The sequence below is a fragment of the Thamnophis elegans genome, chromosome 1, assembly GCF_009769535.1.
Source record: "Thamnophis elegans isolate rThaEle1 chromosome 1, rThaEle1.pri, whole genome shotgun sequence".
Lineage (NCBI taxonomy): Eukaryota > Metazoa > Chordata > Lepidosauria > Squamata > Colubridae > Thamnophis > Thamnophis elegans.
This window is the reverse complement of record NC_045541.1, coordinates 131,406,334-131,428,978: the sequence shown is the minus strand read 5'-3', so window position 1 is coordinate 131,428,978 and position 22,645 is coordinate 131,406,334. Positions and strand designations below refer to the sequence as shown.

General features: G+C 37.6%; 1 protein-coding gene and 2 long non-coding RNA genes across 3 annotated transcripts; 1 reads left to right on the top strand and 2 right to left on the bottom strand.

Annotated features, from left to right (window-relative positions):
* Positions 1–430: 430 nt before the first annotated feature.
* On the top strand, positions 431–18,516 carry TMED10 (transmembrane p24 trafficking protein 10). Its single transcript, XM_032231702.1, has 5 exons — positions 431–727; positions 5,396–5,516; positions 11,649–11,722; positions 15,470–15,596; positions 18,146–18,516. Exons 1-5 carry the CDS (start codon positions 488–490, stop codon positions 18,265–18,267), a joined length of 684 nt encoding a protein of 227 aa, XP_032087593.1. The 5' UTR covers positions 431–487; the 3' UTR covers positions 18,268–18,516.
* On the bottom strand, positions 7,777–11,642 carry LOC116518376. The gene is made up of 2 exons (XR_004256546.1): positions 9,836–11,642; positions 7,777–7,937 (listed from the first exon to the last, which is right to left on the bottom strand). It is a non-coding gene; the product is annotated as an uncharacterized LOC116518376 (long non-coding RNA).
* On the bottom strand, positions 13,396–22,594 carry LOC116518379. The gene is made up of 2 exons (XR_004256547.1): positions 22,519–22,594; positions 13,396–13,986 (listed from the first exon to the last, which is right to left on the bottom strand). It is a non-coding gene; the product is annotated as an uncharacterized LOC116518379 (long non-coding RNA).
* Positions 22,595–22,645: the final 51 nt, after the last annotated feature.

Genomic DNA, 22,645 nt, shown 5'->3' with positions numbered 1-22,645 from the left:
CTAAGCTCTGACTGTCCCAAAAGTGCTTTTTGAAAAGGCAGCCGACGTTCCGCTTCTCATCCAAGAAGCTTCTTCAATTCTGACTGGATTTTTATTCCTTATATTCAGGTAGTCGTTAGCACTCTTCCACCACTTAGTCAGAACTGAAAAAGCTTCTTGAACGAGAAGCGAAACGTCTTCAAGCAAAAACAAAGTCCAGATGTCTTTTGAAGAAGCGCTTTTGGGACAATCATGACCTGGATGGGTGAGAATCTCCACAAACGCTAAACTACGAGTCTTGGGAGACTCCGCGGACAAGCCGGCATTGAATTCCGCTCTCGACTTCCATTCCCATCAACCCGGTGAACTTTCTGGCCCTTCTAGCACAATGGATCTCGGTGGCTGCCCAGAGGAGCCTCGCTTCCCATCATGCAACGGGCGGCGCGGTCACGTGGTGGAGGTGGAGGCAGAAAGAAAATCCGGCCTTGTATCCCTCGGATCTGCCGCCATGCTGTCGCTTTCGCTGCTCCGTGGCCGCTTTCGGCAAAAGCCTCCTTTCCTGGCCTCCCTGCTTACGCTCCTTTTGCTCGTCCTGCTGCCGGGCCCCGCTCAGCCCATCTCTTTCCAATTGCCGGGCAAAGCCCGCAAATGCCTACGGGAGGAGATTCACCGCGACAAGCTGGTCACCGGCGAGTACGAGGTGGCTGCCCCGCCGGGCTCGTCTAGCGGCCCGTCAGCAAACCTCAAGGTGCAGGGCCGACGAGAGAGCAAGCGGGGCAGTTGGGCGGGAACGAGTAGGGCGGGTGTGTGTGTGTGTGTGTGACCGGGCAGATAGCCCTTAGAACAGCTGTCCCTAAAGGGATGCTTATCTTCCCTGCTCGCTACCTGGACCTCCTTGGGCCGGCGTGTTGCCAACCACATGCCTGTGTTCCCGTTCGTTCCGCATCGTGGGACACGTCAGCGCGCTCTGGGTCTCCTAAGAAGGCTGAATACGGAAGGAGGGGAAAAGCTCAGTTTTTGTGTACTCAGCTGGGAAGAATATCACGTTTAAGAACCTCACAATAGTTCCTTGGCCTCTCACTAGTCCGGGAGGCAAAAAGATGTTTTATCTGTTTACTTCCCTCGCTGAGTCTTATTTTCACATAATTAGAACTTACTCATTCCTGACTTTATAACTGACTTTTTTCTCTTGTGTCTCAACCATCCCTTGTTTTGGGAGTCCAAAACACAGTATTTGTAGGCTTTATTCCCTCGGTTCTCAGAATAATATGACACTAGGAAGAGAGAGGTATCCATATAAGGAATATGCCCGGGCAAGAATTGTGTGCCACATGGACTGGAGTATCTACCCCGGCGAGGGGAAAGGTAACGAGCATCAAGGTGTCAGGTGAAAGGTAGAGATAAAAACAAGCTACCAGGGGTGGAACTGGCATAGGTGATAAGAACATGAGGGTGAATGTACCAATGTAAGGGTGCGATCAAAGGCCTCTTAAAAAGCAAGTAGGGAGGGATGGTTCCGGGCTGTTGAGATGATCTTGAAGGTGTAACCAGTGGCCTCTTAAAAGGCAAATTGGGAGGAGTTACAATATATGTCCGTGAAATGCAGGACTGTATCTAGGAAGGAAGGATAGAGGATTTCATGGGCTGGGCTAGGGCATGGGACTCCATTTGTAACGGGATAGTCATGGTTACTAGGAATAGGTACCCTTACATATGAATGGAACATTAAAAAATGAGGTAGAACAGGTCAGTCTCAAATAGCAAAAGACTAGAAGGAGCTTTTTTTCTGCTTCACAGAGAAAGAGGAGAGAGATAAGGGCAGTCGTTTGTAGTCTTAAATTGGCTGCAGGGATGATGCTAGGAAGCCAAGACTAAGTCCATGCCCTGAAAATACCAAAATATTATGAAATTCCAATATTGTATATTAAAGCTTGCTTCATAGAATTTGGTTTTTTTACCTAAAGTGATAGGATTGTTTGAAGTAATCCCTACATTATCCCATATTTTTTGGGAGGGGGGATCTGTAGTGCTATGTAAATTGGAACAAATATGATTGAATCTGTCATTTTTATCATAAATACATTATTACTTCTCCAAGTAAAATTCTTCCCTCTGTGTGAAAATGCATTCATGAAAACTTTTTGGGATCTCATAGTAATATTTTTACAGCTATATTTTGAACCATCTTTATAAAACGGGTGTCAACCTGGCAGCCTGTGGGCTGGATGTGAGTTTGACCATCCTGTTATAAATCCTTCTGAACTAAGTGGAACTGTGTAAATGAAACCAAAATTGTTTGGGGCTTGGAAGCTTGTACATGTAGTCCTTGACTTACAACCATCTAATTACAAGTTAAAATGGCAGTGAAAAAAGTGATTTATGACTGTTTTTCAAACTTACAACCATTGAAACATTTTTGTAGTCACATAATCAAATTTTGAATGCTTGGCAAACTGACATGTTTGGGACATTTGCAATGTCCCAGGGTCACATGATCACTTTTTGTGACTATCTGACAAGCAAAGTTAATAGGAAAGCCAGATTCACTCAAACAACCGTGTTACTAATTTAACAACTGTGATGATTCACTTAACAACTGGGGCAAGAAAGGTCATAAAATGGGGCAAAACTGACAACTATCAGGCTTAGCAACGGAAATTCTGGACTCAATTGTTGCAAGCTGAGGACTATCCCTATAATCTCTAATTAACATCAGTGAGGCTGAACAGTGGAGACAAGAGGCAGGATGCAACAAAGTTTTTACTATGTATGTAAACTGTATGGAGTGCATTATCTGAGATGTTATATAATAAAACCAAATCCTCTTATCTAATTATGTGGAAGTCTAAAAGAATGCATATTTATATTTAAAAGCAAGATGTGATATGAATAATTTCTTGTTTAGGTATTTTGTTGAAGAGAAGTAAACAAATTAAAAACAAAGGAGCCCTTGATATCACATAGGAAACATAGTGTGCATGTAATTATTTTTTTGCAAACCAGTGTGTTGCCTGCACAGGAAACCCTTGACCACAATTGAGCCCAAAATTTATTTTGGTGAGCAAAACATTTGTTAAGTGAGTTTTGCCCCATTTTGCAATTTTTCTTGCCAAAGTTGTTAAATGAATCTAGCATGGTTGTTAAGTGATTCTGGCATCCTTATTAACTTTGCATGTCAGAAACTCGCAAAAGGTGATCACATGACCCCAGGACACTGCAACCATGATAAATATGAGCCAGTTGCCAAGTCGTTGAATTTTACATGACGATAAGGATGTTGTAATGGTTTACACTCTTACAAGTGTAAAATGGTCTAAAATCACTTTTTTCAGTGCTGTTGTAACTTCAAATGATCACGGAATGAATGGTTGTAAATAGAGAAGTACCTGTTCTTTGACTTTTTGTTATAATTGAGTAAAGAGAGTCAAGGTGAAAGTGCTCTTTTTGAATAAAAGAGAACTAACCCATCCCTTATTTCGGTTGGTGATCTTGGTTATTCCTGAACACGACTAGTAGGGTGAGACCAACAATTTCATGGCTTGTAAGTTTAAAAAAAAACATTACAGAGGAAAGACAGATACAACTGGTTGATATGTTGTTGCCAGGATACTGAATAGACGATTGAAGGAATCTTTTTCATTTTTCTTTTCATTTTTCTCTATTCAAAATAAAGTTAATGTTCTGTTAATTCTATCAGATTTTTTTTGCAGTTTAGGCAGTCATCTGTTTTTTATAATTTAGTATTTACTGTATTAATCTGAAGGTAGTTTTGTGTCTTGTAAGCAAGGCAGTTTATACTTAATTTTCAGAAGCATTTCATATTTTCTTTTTACATAATATATTGATTCAGATTGGACAAGTATTAGCACAGTTTTATTTTTGCTTTGACGGGAACACAGATGCTTATTTTGAATATGTTCAAATGATTACGTTCAAATTATAAAGATTCTTGAAAATGAAATATAGAATTAGAATTCTTTATTGACCAAGTGTGATTACACATGCAAGGAATTTTTCTCCAGTGCATAAGCTCTCAATTTTCAGTATTAAAACATTTTAACTACATATATTTAAGAAAAATAAGGCAATAAATATTTTCGATAGTTCTAAAAGATCTGTGTAGAGCATATTTCTTTTGGCTAATATTAGGGATCCTATGCTTATAAATTCTCAAAAAGTGTAAGTTTCTATTATATTCTACCCATTTTTTTTTACCTTGGTTTGAAGTCCTACTTTAGCATTTGCTATTTTCCCGAAGACTGTAATAGTGTACTGAGATTTTGTGCATCAGCCATTTGTATCCCAATTTGGGTGGTTCACCAGATAGTTTCAGAGCATAGGGTGTTTATTAGTTTTTTAAAAAGCTTTAGCACAGCTGATTGCATAAATTCTTTATTTGTCATTGTTGTTTTCCATTTACTAGTGATCAAACAATAATTTTCAGATTGCACAGTGAACAGTTTTGCATAGGAGAACATAGGTAAAGAACAGGACATTTTTAAATTACTATGATTGCTTTTCATTATGTCATTTTTGTTCAGGTTAATTCATTGTTATGTTTACATATTTATCAAGCAATCTCAACACAAACACATACATTTGATTCTGGAAGAATTAATCCAATGTAACAGAGAGGTTATTTAACCTCTTTGTCCCAACAGTGTGTAGGCACTATTGTTCAGGTTGACACTCTGTTTGTGTATGGAAGGAGTGGAGCTGGTGTAGTTACTGTGCATAAGCCTTTATGGAACATCTTTCATTCTTTGTTGTACCCCCATAGTTGTGTAGGTTGACTTTTAAGCAGTTTGTTCAGAGTTTTATAAGCAATATGTCTAATGGTATATAAGTAGTTGTCAATTGTTGCCAGCTTAATAGAATTGTAGATGCAGCTGGACATTGGGAAGATCAAGTTCAGAACATCGTGTGTGATTTAATTTTGTACAAAAAGAACCATATTTGAATTTTTACTGCACAAAATGAGACTTTAAATATATTTTAACATGTTCTAAGAATACAATTTAATATTTGATGTATTGCTATTTTGGCAGTTGGGAAAAGCATTCATGTTGTTTGTCCAAGTTAATTGTGTAGCTAAATGTACCTATCATTTGCCTTTCCCAGAACTACTGTTAATTTACTTTTAATTAATTGAATGTGGTCTCCCATTATATTGTGCCCTCTTCTGAGACACTGCATTTTTCATAGTGGATACTGTTATTCTAATATAAACTATTTAAGATGATAGAGGATCATCTTAAACATATCCCATGGCTTTTTTGATAATCACAATTCAATTACATTTAAATTTTCAGCAATGAAGATGACCAAAAGGAAAATAACAACTGCATGTTGGAAGATTTCACCTCTCCCAGTATTTAGCTATTTACCTGCTTGCTTTTTAATTTTTTTCTTACAGATTACTGACACAGCTGGACACATCCTTTATGTCAAGGATGATGCTACTAAGGGCAAATTTGCTTTCACCACAGAGGACTATGACGTGTTTGAGGCTTGCTTTGAAAGCAAACTCCCTGTGGGTGAGTATGAAAAACTGTTAGATGCTTTTGACAAGTTCCTCTTTACTTTCTTTGCAAAATTCACTTAAAAGATAACTTTGGGTATGAACCAGAGATATCTGCTTTGCCAAATGTTTTTGATGTTTTGGAATGAAATGTCTAAGATTACTTGACAATGACCTTTTAAAATTACTGATGAAGATCACTTTTTTTTCTAGAAAGGTTTTCAATTGACCGATAATGCAATTATAATATGCTGAATAGAAATACAATTTAATATATGAAATATAAGAACACCGTTATCAAGGAACTATGTGACAGATAAAATCTCACTCAGCTGCTACCATTGACTTGTAAATTGTGCTTAACAATAATGGTTTATCACTTATGTTAGGAAATGTTCTTACTGTTTGTAACCCATAATTTATGTTGGTGTTTTATGTGAATCAAGTAAGTTATTTCAATAACAAATTAGCTTAATTCAATCAAAAAAATCCCCATTCAAAATTAACAAAATATGGACACAACCAATGATTTTGATATTTCCAGCCAGAAAGTGCAGGAGAACAAGGAGATGGTATTGATTTTAATTGTTTTAATGGATAAATTATATTGAATATTTAGCTTTAATTTTGTACATTGTCCAGAGTCACATACATGTGAGAAAGGGGAGTTACATAAATTCAGTACATAAGATATTTACCACATTTTCTAACTCAGCACCCCCCAGCCTTTTGGGCACCATGGATCAGTTCCATGGAGAAATATTTTTCTGCAGAGCTGAGGGGGTGTAGTTTCGCATGCTACCTGTATCCCGCAGATGGGGCTTCGCTTTTTTTGTGTGGCCTAGTTTCTGGCCTGCCATAGACAGGTGATGGTCCACAGACCAAGCATTGGACACCTCAATTCTAACTTCTTCATGAAGTATTTTCTTTTTGTTCTCTAGTCTTGCTTTCACGTGTTTTACCACATAAGAGGTGTTGAAAGTTTCTGCCTGCTTTTTATTTTGTCTGTCTTTGCGTTGTAGGAATTCAGTATGGATATTTGATTGGATTTGGTGATACTAAAGCACTTTATAAACCTTGGTGATGGAATTTGATCTGTTTACTGTATATCTGCTAATATCCCTGGGCTAGGCAGGTAGACCTATTGTTGATATGTACATGATATGTAGTGGCAAAGGTTGAGAATCCCTTGCATTAGTGCTTTGTTTTGTTTCATGTGAGGTAAAAGACATTGGTTGTGTACCCAGATCTGATGGACAGTTTCCCAACAAGCCTTAGAGTTAATGGCTCTTTGAGAAGTGACGCATTTATCCCTCTTTCTGTCAAATTACAGGATCAGAGTTCAGCTGAAGTATTGCATACTCCTCTGTCATTTTCATACTGCTTCTGATCAGGAATAGATAGCCCTTGAAGAAGGTTTGCATTGGGCTTGAAGAAGCTTTTGACCTCACTGCCATAGATGAATTTTCTAAGTATTGTGTTTCCTATACTGCATTCTGAACTTATAAATGCTGTTCACTCAGCACTGAGGGAAACTGAGATTTTATTGAATTCTTGCTAGCCTATTTCTACTTTTTTGAAGAATGTTACCGAATTGCCTGTACCTTACAAAAAAGTATGTAAAGCTTCTTACTTGACAAGTATCAAGTTCTGTATCAACACAGCAGTCTAGGTAGAGTCTGTATAAAAGATAATAGCAGATACTTGATACGATTTGAGTATTATAGGTTATTAGGTATGTCAATTATTTTTTTACATGCTGTTCATAAAACAGATGGACATTCTTTGGCAGTTTAGGCAGCAGCATAATAATGTCTGCTTGGGGAAGTCAAAACTAAGATAACAGTTATTTGAGCTGTTGAGCCAGGTGGAGTTTAAGCAATTGGGATTTCTCAAGCCTGTAGCCACAAAAATGGGGAAGAGGAAGTGAAAGACAATTTTTTGTACCAATATCCCATAGAGGGAAGAGGTGGCCTGTAAGACTAATACAGATCCCACAGTATGGGCAGAATTTCTAACACAATATTTTTTTTCTTGCGTCATTTACTATGCTGTTCAAGCTGCAAAATTGCTCCTGTTTTTGCAGATATTCCTCCTATTTCTACCATATATTGAAGTTTGAGAATAATGACGTATGTACTAGTAACAGAGTATCAGATTAATTTTATTAATTATTATTATATGCCTTTCTGTGTCCTTCACTCAAGGATGCCTTTAAAAATAACACTTACACGGACATTCAATCATTATTTGATCAGATCTGAGACTTTTGTTATTGTTCTTCATTCTTTAATCTTGTTGTTCAAATTTTCTAAAAGGTTTCAAAGTGATTCTTTCCTCTGGATCTAGGGCCAGTGAACAGTTTGAAAGCATACTGTCTTTTCTCTGGCTTCCAGGATATTGGAGTCGGAGCTCCTGATAGGTGAAGAGAAAGCCCCTAATAAAAAGATAGAAGGGAAAGGAAATTAAAACAAGACTCTTCAGTACTGCACACTCTAGGACTGTTGTACTCCATATGCCTTAGGAAGGAACATTCATCTCTGCCCAATCTTTGTCTATAGAAAAGCTATATAGAGAAAATCAAAGCATTCCAATGACAATTAGTGTTATTGTATATCTAGTGCCAATTGAAAAGAAAGTGGATAAGAGTGGCACTGAACATAATTCAGTTGTATACTATATCTAAAAGTGTTATATGTGCTTTTTGAAAGCAACTTCTATACTTGTGTATTTGCTGAGACTTGAAAATGTTCTTAATCCTTCTGTGATTTACAGGGGAATAAGTGGCAATTAATTCTACCCATGGTCTACCAGTGAATGATGCACTGATCCCATTTTGATTTTTATAGGAGTCATGGATTAAGAAAAGATTTGTGGCAAAAATATTTGGCAAACAATTTTCACATGGATCCTGCCTTCCCATAGTTCTTTTTGCGATGACAAAAAAATTGTCAAAACAAGATTTCAGACATTCTGGTTTGCTTCAAGTGGAAAGAATCATTTGTTTATGTTGTAATTTTACCCATCAAATATACTGTGCTTCCTTATTTATACTTTTATTTTGAATACTATTTTAAGCTAAATAAACAAAGTAACATAATATCATAAAGTGATTTGTAAATGATATTTTGTAAACTTTTCATCAGCAATATGGATTTCTATTTTTGGAAGTCCAACATATTTTCTTTTATTCTAAGTATTTTTATATTTATCCATAAGATGTTGAAAATACTGTAGGTGTTCATTATCCTGATAGTTCCTACTAGTTAATTATTTGTCGTAATAGTTTCCAGATCTACTCTTGTACGTTTCTACTGTTGTAATCTAAGAACCGTAATTTGTTTCTTAAACAGGTCCAAATTGTTTATGTGGTTATAATCAGAATTCATTTTCATAGGAACAAGTAGCAATTGTGAGCTAGAAATTGGGGATTCATTTTTTTTATCCTGGACTATTCTGAAAGCTACATTTTGGTATATTAGAAATTATTATTTGTAGCAGCACCATTTCCATCAGCTGAAGGCGGGCATTTCTTTCTGTTAACCACACAAAATATTTCTTACTGTATTGTGCTGCCATCTATTTGTGAAATAGAGTAAAAACATACAATGTTTTTCCACCTTGAGAACAGAAATGTTGGCATACATTCTGTGAAACAACTACATCATATGAAACTCTTAAGAATTTATTATAAGCAAAGGAGGCAGACCAGAGAGATAAAATGTCCTTGCTTCCTCCACTAAATCCATAGCAGTTAACTTTGTGGCTCCCCCAGATGTATATGTAAAATGTAAGAGCTGAGGTGGCGCAGTGGGTAGAGTGCAGTACTGCAGGCCACTTCAGCTGACCGCTAGTTCAGCAGTTCAGCAGTTCAAATCTCACCGGCTCAGGGTTGACTCAGCCTTCCATCCTTCCAAGGTGGGTAAAATGAGGACCCAGATTGTGGGGGCGATATGCTGACTCTGTAAACTGCTTAGAGAGGGCTGAAAGCCCTATGAAGCGGTATATAAGTCTAACTGCTATTGCTATATGCAGCTGCTTCTACTTACTGCTCTGCTTGCTTGCTTGTTTCTCATTATAATACATCAGGCTTCATGGCAAAAAAGCCTTTGGCTACCACCAGCTTCTAGGTGTTCCAGAAATTGCTATTGCTGTATTATGGTACATTGCCATGCTGGTGCCTTCTCCTTGGGGAACACACATGCATGTTCTAGCCAGGATTTCAAAGCAGGATGTGAACCTCCTTCCCCATAAACTTGAAATTTATTTTTGTGTGCAAGGTAAAGAGTTCAGAATACAAAATCCTTTATTTGTAAGCATGAAAATCAAACTCACAGTTGGGTGATTGTTAGACCCCTTGTGATGGCGACTTCTTGTGTCCCATTTTCAAGATTCTTTTCAATAATAATGTCTGGCTTAACATATCCTTAGTTATTCTGCCATATAACTTCCATTTTGCAAGCTTCATTTCTTATATTTTCTACCTAAAAACTAAAATGTTGTTAGAAATAATGGATATTAAAAACATGATTTGAAATCCGAATAAGGCAGAAAATATCATTTCTTCCCCCAGAAATGAAAGACCAAAAGCAAAATAATTTCCTCTTCAAACTAACTGATGTTGTCTAAGCTGATGCATACAGCCGTATCCTATTCATGAATTTCTGGAAATAGAACCTTTTATTTTTTTCCAGAAGGTCTTTCTTCTAGATACATATGTATGTTAATGAAAGTGAGCCCTGTTAACTCTAGGGGACTTAGGTAAACATGCCATAATGTACATTCAAAGTATTGGTTAGATTTTAATTGAAGGTAGATTTTCCATTTTTCCTCCTTTTCTGATCTACCATCCTTTTTACAGAACTCAATACATAACCAATTTAATTCGCCTCCTTTGTTATTTTAAAAGAGGATGTCAATTCCATGCAGTATCAGAAAGGCAATCATAGCATCATTTTAAGATAGGGAAATTATGAACAGACTACAAGGCTTCATTTTTGCGGATAAATCAGTGTTACCGATAGTCATTGAATTAGAATCATAATGGAACCTGCCCATCATGGTTTAACTTGTGAAATCATAAAATCATTCTTTTAACTTTTCTGCCATGGTTGTTAAATAAATCTGTGGTCATTAAGCAAACCAGTGGTTTATTATGAATGTGGTTTTGCTGAAAGCTGGAAGTAAATGATGGTTTTCAGCAAAACTGTCATAAAATTCAGTCACATGGCTATGAAATACTGCAAGCAACTGTAAATAGGCCTGGTTGCCAAGAGCCCAAATATGGTTTTGTGACTGGAGGGACACCCAACTGTTGGAACTTCAAATTTGGATCATAAATATACCTCAGGTAGATCGGTCGGAACTTTGAACAGTCACTAAGAGACCAGTTGTAAGTTGAGGACTACCTATACTTTAGTGATTGAACAGCTACCTGCACTGTGTACAACAAAATAGAAAGCTTTGTACTTAAAAGATTAAAGCCTTAGGATGTGATTTTTATTACCTGGAGTTGAGTTGAAGATGTACTTTGTAAAAATACCTATGAGTTTATATTTCCAACGTTCACTGACAATTAATGACAAAGCTCTCTTTGCCAGGCAACTTACTTAAGGTTTATTTATGATGGTAATGGTAAATCTTGAATTTGTGGGGGGGGGAGGGGGAGAGACAGAGCAAGCTAGTATTTTTTAGCAATTTCCCAGATGATTTAGAAGTTGGCTAGGTGGTCCGCTTTTCAAAGTAATTTCATCTGTTCCATTTAATATACCATTTGGCTTTCTACTGTTTCCATTTGGATAGAATTGGTCTGTTAGTTCCAGCTAGCTAATCTGGTGTTATTAAATTGTACTTATATATTTTCCTACTCTTTGTGGGTGGACTGAAGGCCAAGAAATCAGAGTGCCTGCATTCTGCACTCTCCACATGCATATTTGCAACAGTTTCTTATATTATTTTTGGGAGTTCTTCCTTCAGAAGAACCCTGTCGACTTTTCTATGGTTATAATAATTTGGCTGCATCTTTAACTGTTCAGAGATTTCTGGAGAGAGCGCTATAAATCCCTCTATAATAGGGAAGGGAGCAGAGCTGAGAATTTCCTGGCAGCCAAAGTACTGCATACAATGAGTCCTTTCATTGCATTTCCAGGAACAGGGCGGATGCCAGACCAGCTTGTGACCTTGAATATGAAGCATGGAGTGGAAGCAAAAAACTATGAGGAGGTATGTCTCTGCTTTTTCCGCCTTTGCCTCTGCTTTCTTGCTAGCACTGATGTGATGCTATTGATGACTTGAGCTCAAAATGTTATGCTTCTTTTTGAACTATTTTGATGGTGTGCTCACCATCTAACTTCACTGGCTATTGCTTGTACATACTGAAGTTTTTTAAATTTGCTGAGGTCATTGAAACAGGTAAAATTGGATCATTATCTTTAAACTGTACTTGGGTAGAGATCATTTGGTCATTTCTTCAAAAGGTTTTATAATAATAAATCATTATTATTAATGTAAATTACATTAAAATCTTACTTTAAATAAGTTCCTGAATTATTTTACAACAGATTTTATTTAAGGCTATTATTCCAAAGACATTTAAGAACCACCCTATTGAATTAACTAGGATTTACTATATTTTTCAGAGTATAAGACGCACCAAGGTTTTGAAGAGGCAAATTAAAAACATTTTTGCACTCTGCAAACCTCCCCCAAAGGCCCGTTTTTCGCAAAAACGGCCCTGTTTTTTTTCTTAAAAGGACATGAATAGCCCTTAGGAGGCTTGTAGAATGCTCCGCGGGGGAGGATGAGCAAAAAATGGCCCATTTTTCACAAAAATGGGCCCATTTTTTGCCTCCCAAAAGGACATGGATAGCCTTTAGGAGCTTATAGAGTGCTCCTGGGGGCTAGGGGGGGCAAAATTGAGCAAAAAAGGCCCATTCTTTGCTCATTTTTGCCCTCCCCAGGCCCCAGGAGCTCTCTGAAAACCTCCTACATGCTATGCATTTTGGTGAAGGTGGCGGGGTTTCAGGAGGCCAAAAATGCTGTATTCAGTGTATAAGATGCACCCAGATTTTCAGCCTCTTTTTTGAGGGAAAAAGGTGCGTCTTATACTCTGAAAAATATGGTACTTGAAAGTAAATGCGCACAATGTTCTATAAGATAAAGGTAAAGATTCCCCTTGCACATATGTGCTAGTCGTTCCCGACTCCTGGAGGCGGTGTTCATCTCCATTTCAAAGTTGAAGAGCCAGTGTGTCCGAACATGTCTCTGGTTATGTGGCTGGCATGACTAAATGCTGAAGGGGCATGGAATGCTGTTACCTTCCCACCAAAAGTGATCCCTATTTTCCTACTTGCATTTTTTATGTGTTTTCCAACGGCTAGGTTGGCAGAAGCTGGCACAAGTAATGGGAGCTCATTCCATTATGTGGCGCTAGGGATTTGAACCAATGAACTGCCGACCTGATTGATAAGCCCAGCGTCTTAGCCACTGAGCCACTGTGTCCCTATAATGTTCTGTAATTTAGGCCTAAATTCTGCAGTTTATGATCCTTCATTCTTTTTTCCACAAGGCTTTCAGAAAGAGGAAAAAAAATTGATAAAGCATACCTACAGCTGGCTTACTAAAGTGTGGTTCCTATGAATGTTATGAATGGAGATTCCCAGGTTTATTTAATAATTACACATTTTCTTCAGCATGATCTATAAAACAACATTTTACTTATTTTCTTCATTTTAATGTAGATGAAGGCTACCATCATGTGTAGGGGTTGTTTTGCAACTATCATACCTGTCTGGAATCCTGTAATATAACTTTCTAGGCCCGTTTTTTGTTTTAGGTGAAATTCTGTAAAAAAGCTGCTATATTTGCAAACACCAAAGTTTGATTGCCCTCTTGTGGCCTTTCAATAAACTATTGATAGTAGTTTTAATCTATTGTAATACATTCAGTGCTCATCTATGTTACAGTGCTTGGTAGCAAAGTAACTAGAAGAAAATGTTCAGTAGGAAGTATATTTAGGATTACAGTCAAAATCCTCTTGCAATTAAACATAAAATTCCTAAAGCCACTTCTTCCATGAGGTATTTCTGGTCATGTGAGATTTCATTTCCATTTGAGAGACAAATGTATCTTAAAATTCCTCAATGTTATTAATAATTATTTAGATGTTTGGTAAAATCAGCTAGAACTCACTAAACTGTCATCAAGACAGAAAAATTAAAGGTTTGATTTGTAAGTGATGGAAGTCAAATTTTCTTCTGGGAATCTTTCTATGGGAATCATAGCAGCTGAAACATTTTTTAAAATTACTGTCAAAGAAGGAAAATACGGATATTTGCCTTGCTCATTAGTGCTATTTATAGGTGAAGTTGAGGGAAATGAATAGAAAATTACTCCCCTTTCAAGATTGGAGTCCATCTTTAATCCTCATTTATAATACAGTATCCCTGATGTTGCAGATTGCTGTTGTCATATAGCCAGATCACCATCTGTAAAGGATTATTAGGTGGAATGAGCCTGAATTTTTAATCTCCCCTTTTACCATGATTCCAACAAGCTGCTAGCTCTGCAGAAAGAATAGGCAGAATAGGCAGAAAATTAAGGTTTCTATATCTATCCCAATTGACTGAAATATTACACTGCTAATTAAAAAAGAAACAATAAGTAGTTTATACCAAATAAACCTACATTGGATCGTAATATGTTTTGTGGTTTCAGGGAGTTAGTTTGCTGTACCTTGTCCAATTTTCTGCCATCCTGTAGTGTTCAACCAGAGTTGTATACTGTATTATATAGGAAAAAGAAAGTGGTTTGGGCTTCAGGAAAGAATTGGTTGCTTAGCAATAGAATTATTTCCAGATATTAGAACTACTACTTGTGCCAATTTTATGCCTATGAACATTTGTGCCTGGTGATGAAGGATAGGAAATAGGATTTTAGAGATGTTGAAATTCTGCCCTTTATATTCTGGGTACATTCTTTATAATCTCATGATAGCCAAGCAATAATTGGACTGTTTATTGTGGTAAAAGATGGAGTATTGGCTGTGAGCTTCCTGGCATTAAAAAGAACTCAAGTGGCTGGATGTAGAGACACATGTCTGGTCAGAATAGACAATGCTGATCCAGATGTATCTATTGTCTGCTTTCAATTAGGGCAGTTTTGTCTTAAGGTTTAAAAAAATAACTGTATTTTGAGATCAGGAATCTTCATATTACTGATGAAGACATAGATGGGATTAGTACAAAAATGCTGAAAAATAATCTGAAATTAATTTGCTACACAATAGATGGTGGAGGAAATGTTTGTATCACATCTTCATAAATAAACATGCAATAATTCTCAGCTGCCCTTATTGCCCTAGAAATCTGCTGAAAGAGATGTAGAAAAGGCAGTCATTTACTGACTACTGGTGTTCAGTGACTGTTCAGTGAAGTTAGTGGTTCTGAAAAAAAGAGACTTAAAACCATAGTAGCATCACCACATTTATGTGATTGCAATTCAGGTGTTTGGCAATGAACGCACATTTATCACAATCACAATATCCTGTGGCCAAGTGATTGCCATCTGCAACCTTTACAGTTGGTGTCTTTACAGTTGGTGTCAAGGAAAGTCAATGGGGAAGCCAGCAGGAAATCGCAAGACATGCATACATGACATGCCACTTAACAACCTGCAGCGATTCGTTTAATAATCACAGCCAGAACCGACAAGAAGGCATATGTCAGGTGTGGTCATGTGACTTTACTTTATGACCATATTGCTTAGTGACACAATTGCCACTCAAAATTGTAGTCAATAAATGAGGGCTATCTGTACTCACAAAAAATATGTTAATAAAAAGCATCTCCTTAGGGGATGCCATGTTTTATTTGTTGGCATAGTGGACTGTGTTCCAGTAGAGATTCACATTTAAATGGGAATGGGTTGATACCTTCTGGATCATTGTCATATAATGTCCTCTTTTATCAGATTGCTAAAGTGGAAAAGCTGAAACCATTGGAGCTGGAGCTGCGACGACTGGAAGATCTTTCAGAATCTATTGTTAATGACTTTGCATACATGAAAAAGCGAGAAGAAGAGATGCGGGATACTAACGGTATGTACATGTGGGGTAACACTGTTACGTTTCTTTGCCTAAAGAATATGAATAATGTTTTTATACAAAACATGATAATTAAATATTCCATTATTCTATTGTTTTATTTAACTATTTAATAAGAATATAACTTCCTTTACAGTTGCATTTCAAAGTTTATAATAAAGTACAAGATAAAAACAATAAATTAATATCAAACAAAAAACAAGGTGAACTAGAAAAGAAAATATAAACACCTGACAGTCGTTTAGGGAAGAACTAAGCAAAGTTGTGTCTGAAAGCTGTAATAGTAGGTACCTGATGAATTTCAGTATACATTATCAGCATAGAGAAGGCTCATCCCACTAGTCATTAGTATAAACGTGATCAAGTGTTACATTCATCAAAGTTGAAGTTCTGCTGCATGTGCTAAAGCTGACGTTAGGGTCCTACACTCACTTATTCCCAATTTCCACAGAAAGGAAATTATACTGAAATAAAAAATTACCAAAGGTGACCTAATTATATCCCCCACTCCAAAACTCCAAGCACTCTTTTTATATCTTGAGGCTGAAATAGTTTGAAATACAGGTAATCCTCAACTTACAACCACAATTGAGCTCCAAATTTATGTTTTTAAGCGAGACAGTTGTTAAGTGAGTTTTGTCCCATTTTATGATCTTTCTTGCCGCAGTTGTTAATAACACTGTGGTTTAATGAATCTGGCTTTCTCATTGACTTTGCTTATCAGGTCACAAAGGGTGATTACATAATTTCGGGATATGCAACTCTTATAAATATAAGCCATTTGCCAAGCATTTGAATTTTGATTATGTGACCATGGAGATGCTGCAATGGCTGAATGAAAAATGGTCATAAGTCACTTTTTTTTAGTGACGTTGTAAGAGTGAATGCTCACTAAATAAACTGTTGTAAGTCAAGGTAACCCGTATTCACTACCTTAACATGTCAGACTCTTGTCTTGCCCTCATGTGCTTTGGAAAGTAGCAGGGGTGGGTTTCTCGCCCCGTTCCAACCGGATCGGTTGGAATGAGGCCGGCGGCGTCCTCACGCACGCGGCGGCGTCCTCACGCACGCGGCGGCGTCCTCGCGCACGCGGCGGCGTCCTCACGCACGCGGCGGCGTCCTCGCGCACGCGGCGGCGTCCTCGCGCACGCGGCGGCGTCCTCGCGCACGCGGCGGCGTCCTCGCGCACGCGGCGGCGTCCTCACGCACGCGGCGGCGTCCTCACGCACGCATGCGGCGTCCTCACGCACGCACGTGGCGCGCGCATGCGTACTAGCGTCTGCGCGATGCTCCAGCTGCTCCTGGAGGATCGCGCAGGCGTTCTGCGCATGCGTGGAAAGCGTGAAATTCGAAAAAAACCGGGTAAGGAGCGGGCGCGGGTGTGCGGGCGCGCGCGGGCGCGGGCGCGGGGCTTCGCCGTTCCCGGAAGTTACTTACTTCCGGGTTCGGCGACCAACCGGATCGCAGGGACCGGTGCGAACCGGTCGAAACCCAGCCCTGGAAAGTAGGTTAATCTGTGTAGGCTCTCAAATATTAGAAGACTGCTATCATGTCATCCCTAATCCATCTCTTCATTTGCCTTGTGATGGTGAACCTACGGGCACGCGTGCCCAAAGTGGCATGCAAAGCCATGTCGCCCGGCACATGTGGCCTTGCCTGTTTGTCTTCTGAGTTTTCTGGTGCCCATGCACGTACAATGATCAGTTGTCCTTCGTGTGCACAACAGTGCCGAAAACTGGCATTCATGTGGATACCAGCCAGTTAATTGTAGGGTGCACATGTGCGCTAGAATCTGAAAGTTTGGCTTTTTCAGAGCACGATCCCTTGGTGTGCGCAGCAGTGCGGAAAACCGACCTGCAGTTGCGCACCAGCTAGTTGATTGTTGGGTGCACACATTTGCGCTAGAACCTGGATGTTTGGCTTTTCCAGAGTGTGGCCCTGGCTAGCACTCGCGGGCGACGTTTCTGCATGACCTTTTTGGTACTCGATGGCGAAATGTTCGCCATCCTGGCCTAGATATTCTCAGTTCCTGCAACAAATTGTAAAATTTAGCCTCCATTCCTCTAATCATCTATGTTGCTCTCCTCTGCACTCTTTCTGAAGTCTCAACATCTTTTTTGTATAAGGGGGACCAAAACTGGATGCAGTATTGTAACGTATTCCACAGTATTCCAACTGTAGTCTTACCAAAGCCGTATAAAGTGATACTAACACTTCACGTGATCTTGATGCTGTTGATGCAGCCTAGGACTTTATGGCCTTTTGGCAGCTGCATACCTAAGTGACTGTCCACTAGGTCTTCTAAATCCCTCTCTGTTACTGCTGTTGCATCAGATACCACCTAGTCTATATCTGTGCATGTTTTTTTCTAATTTGAATTGTATTTGTTGAATAAAAACAGAACCTCTTTTAATTATATCTTGTCCATTGAGCCCAAATAGCTTTTTACTGAAAATATCAGCACTTCAAGTGAAGACATAATAGACTGTGGGATTCAAATTTTCTTGGCATTTTTTTTCTAACAATGGGCTTTTTTCTTTCAGAATCTACAAACATTCGAGTACTGTACTTCAGCATTTTCTCAATGTTCTGCCTCATTGGACTGGCAACTTGGCAAGTCTTTTATCTGCGGCATTTCTTCAAAGCTAAGAAATTGATTGAGTAGCAAGAAGGGCTAATTTTCCCTTGTTTTGAGATCCCAGGGAACAACACAGCAATGACTATTGAGAGCCATCTTGGAGTTGACTTGCAAAAATGAACTTTTTCTACAATTACCCACCAAAGGGATGGAGGGAGGGAAATACTGGCACAAAAACTGAGGAGGAAATTCAGGACTATTGAATAGATCTGGAAGAGATGATAATTTGATTTTGAGAATTTTTGGACACAAATAAATAAAATTGTCTCAAACCTATCTTTTTTTTGTTTATATAAACAGTTGAATGATGTTATCTTATATATCACAAAGTTGCTGGTATCTGCCACTTCAGTGCATAGCATCTGATGTATTTGAACCAATCTTATTATTACATGGAGTTGGGTGAGGGAATGGCAAGAAATACAGGTGATCCTTGGCTTGCAACAGTTCATTTAGTGACCGTTCAAAGTTACAGCGGAACTGAAAAAGGTGACTAATGACCATTTTTCAGAGTTACGACCTTTGCAACATCCCCATGATCATGTGATCAAAGTTCAGATGCTTGGCAACTGGATCATATTTATGACGGTTGCAGTGTCCCTAGTTCATGTGATCACCTTTTGCGACCTTCTGACAAGCAAACTCAACAGGAAAGCCAGGTTCACTTAACAACCAGGTTATTAACTTATCAACTGCAATGATTTACTTAACAACTGAGGCAAGAAAGATCGTAAAATGGCACAAAACCCGCTTTACAAATGTCTCATTTAACAATAGAAATATTGGGCTCAATTGTGTTCATAAGTTGAGGACTATCTGTACTTGGAGCAGAATTTCACAGAAACAGATTGCAAATGATCAGGAGCCACATTTCAGGAAGTGGGATAAATAAATTTGATATTTATTTTGTTATGTTACTTCCAACGGCCTAAGAGAAATGATGTCATTGTTTAAATTACAGAAGGACTTGAGGTATAGCTTCTTCAAATTTCCTGTCCCATACTCTGATATAATTTCTGCTAAACATCTATGGAGATTATCAGTCATCCAGTTCATTGTTGTCCCAAAGGTGTTTTTCAGAAGTTAACTGGACTTTCTTTGTTACCAACAAAGTACAGATGCCTTTTGAATAACAGCTTTGGGACAATTTCAAAACAGCTCTTGAAAAAGCACCTTGAGTACTGTAAGAGATTGTTTATTTAATCATAAGAAGCTTTTCCCTAACATAATTGAAATGCATGCTTTTTCATTTTCTTAACTTTTTCTTTACTTTCTGCTTTCGACAATAAAAATACTACTTAATCTGTATCAGACCGGCATAGGACAGATTTAAATCTGCTTATAGTTAAATGCTCATAGTCTTTTTTCCTGTATTGGGACATAATGTGTAGAACAATCAATTTGCATGATAAAACATAATCTGTACTTTTTCAAAGAGTTTGTATTTTTCCAACGCTTTACAAGATATACATCAGTGACAAAAATATATATTTTGACATAATAGTTCTAAATCCCATTTGTTGATTATATATGGCCAGCACACCTGTTTGTCCCGTATTCTTTTTTTTTTTTAAAGGTGGGGGTTAAACCTAAACAGTTTCTGTTTTCTATGCAGAAAACATCAGTTCCTTGAGAGCAGCTTATTTGAACAGTCACAAAGTCTTTTTCTAGTATAGCTACTTAAATCCCAGTGCTACTGTTTTAGAAAATATAATTACTAAATTGACAAATTGTCTTCTCCATAATAATTGTCAAATAGTTTGACTCCATTAACAAAAAGTTGCCTGTTGTGAACCCAGTTTGTCACTTCTGTCTCAAAATCCTACTTTGACAACAAAGCAAAAATAACTTGTTTTTTAAATATTCAAAATATAGTGCAAAATAAATCCTCAAGAAAACTATATAAAATGTAGGATATCAGCTATGAAAAGGTCTTAATTTTCTTCTTGGATTGATTTCTCTCTGCGTTGTGAGTTTTGCTTACAAGCTTTCATGGATTATTTTAGACACTTCTCTGGCAATCTCTGTAAATATTTGGAAGAAATTAAAACTGAGATGCAATGGAAAATATGCTTTAAAAGATAACTTACCTCACATGGGCTTTAATCCTAACCCTAACATTTAAAGAAAAAAATAAATTGGGAAATGGTATCCTCTTCTTTTATGACTTTTTAGCAAAACAGGATTAGCATCTTTTAGTAAGTGACATGATAATTTTGCCTTCATGTCATTTGTGTCATTGCTCCTAACTGGTATGGTATAAAAGTAAATAAAACAAGTTTAATTTTACCTGAAGTCTGATTGGATATTTTTGACATTCTCAATAAAATATTTTTCAGGAAATTATTCTTCAAAGTAGTGTGTCTGTAAATTGATCAAATGTTTACATTTCATTTAATTGGCTATTTCATTCCAAAGTTTGAACTTTTTTTGATTTGTTTTCATTTTTTACATTAGTACATTTTGGATCTCATCTTGTGGCCTCATGAACAGAGAATACAGTTTTACCAGTAAATTGAACCTGTATAAAGTACAACTAAATCAAAACATTGTACAAGTTGTAAACAAAATGCTACATACATACAATTGTTTAATTAGATAGCTTTTCGAGTCTACAAGTGTTTGACAGCTACTTTATTGGGAGATACACTATATTGCCAAAAGTATTTGCTCTCCCATCCACATAATCAGACTCAGTTGTGAGCGAATACTTTTGGCAATATAGTGTATTTGTTGAAAATAGTGTACATGCGCTGAAAGTATGTTATTAAAGGTAGTGGTGGGATTCAAATTTTTTAACAACTGGTTCTGTGGGCGTGGGTTGGTGGTCATGGCCAGGTAGTCATGTGACTGGGTGGGCATGGCCAATTCGACATCACTTCTTTGCCCTAAGGAGTTTCAAGTATAAAAAAGATATACCAAAAAGTAGTTTATTATTAATTTATTATAAATGAGGTACACAAACTAGATGGTTACAAGAGTTTTAAAATATTAAAGAAAAACTATTAAATACTTAACAAAAAACAATAAAACTTAAGGTATTGGCAAATCGCAGTTTTAATGGCATCCTCAATTGCCCCTTTTTTCACTTGCACGTGAGCATCAGCACTGTGATTTGCTCAACCATTTCTTAACTACATTAATAGGGTCCCATTCCTGTAGGAGTAGGCCAATTAAATTAATGGTCATTAAATTGGTTATATTAGGTGACTTCTGCTCTCTGAACATATGTTCATTTGGGCAAAAACCTTTCCGCTTCTGCTCAATTTACAGCAATTATTCTGACAATAGCTCTAGCTTTTTAAATACTGTCAGGAATTTAATTATTGATGAAGCCTCAACAATATCTTGCAAACCAGTTCTTATACTTTGCTTAAAAGTTAAGCAAAGTATAAGAACTGGTTTGCAAGATATTGTTGAGGCTTCGTCAATAATTAAACATAATTTGAGGGTTTTTTTCAGTAATTTTAGTAAATAATTGTTTTCTAATGACTTTTGCAATGAATAAATTATTTTCACTGCAGTTTTACATGAATGCAATCGTATTCCCAGGTCTACTCCATTTTTAATTTGTGATTGTATCTCACCTTCTACGTGACAAAATGGTTTTAATCTTTGGGCCAAGTCGTAAACTATATTGAATACTTGACAAGTACTACTAAGTTTCCAAAAAGCTATTTGAACACTTTTTTCTGCTCTGTCATATTTTTTTGCAATACTTGCAAATGTAAATGTAAATTTTAAACAGGATAAACCTTTAGTGAAATGTAGATTCACTTTAAGATATCAAATCAGATATTTAAGAAAATAAATTCCCAATATATTCAATCGCATTGAATAGACAAGCATATAAAAACTATAACTCTGACTACCTACTATCGGTAGTAACAATTTAAGTAAGGAATATATTTCAAATTCAATAGAATATGACTTCTCCCCCCCCCCCCGTCCGCCCCATTCCATAGAGTATGAATTCTTAATTTTTCCTAATCCTAATTTTTAATCCTAAAAAGGTTCGAAATTAAAATTGTTAACGCGAGAGCTGCGCTCCCAAGCTTCTTCCACGTCTCCCTCCCACCCTTTTCAGGTTCTACTTCAGAGGTATTTAAACTTGGCAACTTTAAAGACTTGTGGACTTCAACTCCCAGAATTCTCCAGCAAGCAACTGGCTGCAGAAATCTGGGAATTGAAGTCCACAAGTCTTAAAGTTGCCAAGTTTGGGGACCTCTTGAGTTGCTTCCTTTAGTTCGGCGGAATTTTTCCACCTCCTGCTCTTACTCGTCTGCCTCCTTAAGCATGTGCTTCGGGACATTTTCCTGCCGCATAACGAGCTCCAGAGCGGTCTCCTCCTCGTCCACGGAGAGTACCCGGGCGGAGGTCCCACACTCGCCTCTGACCATAGGAG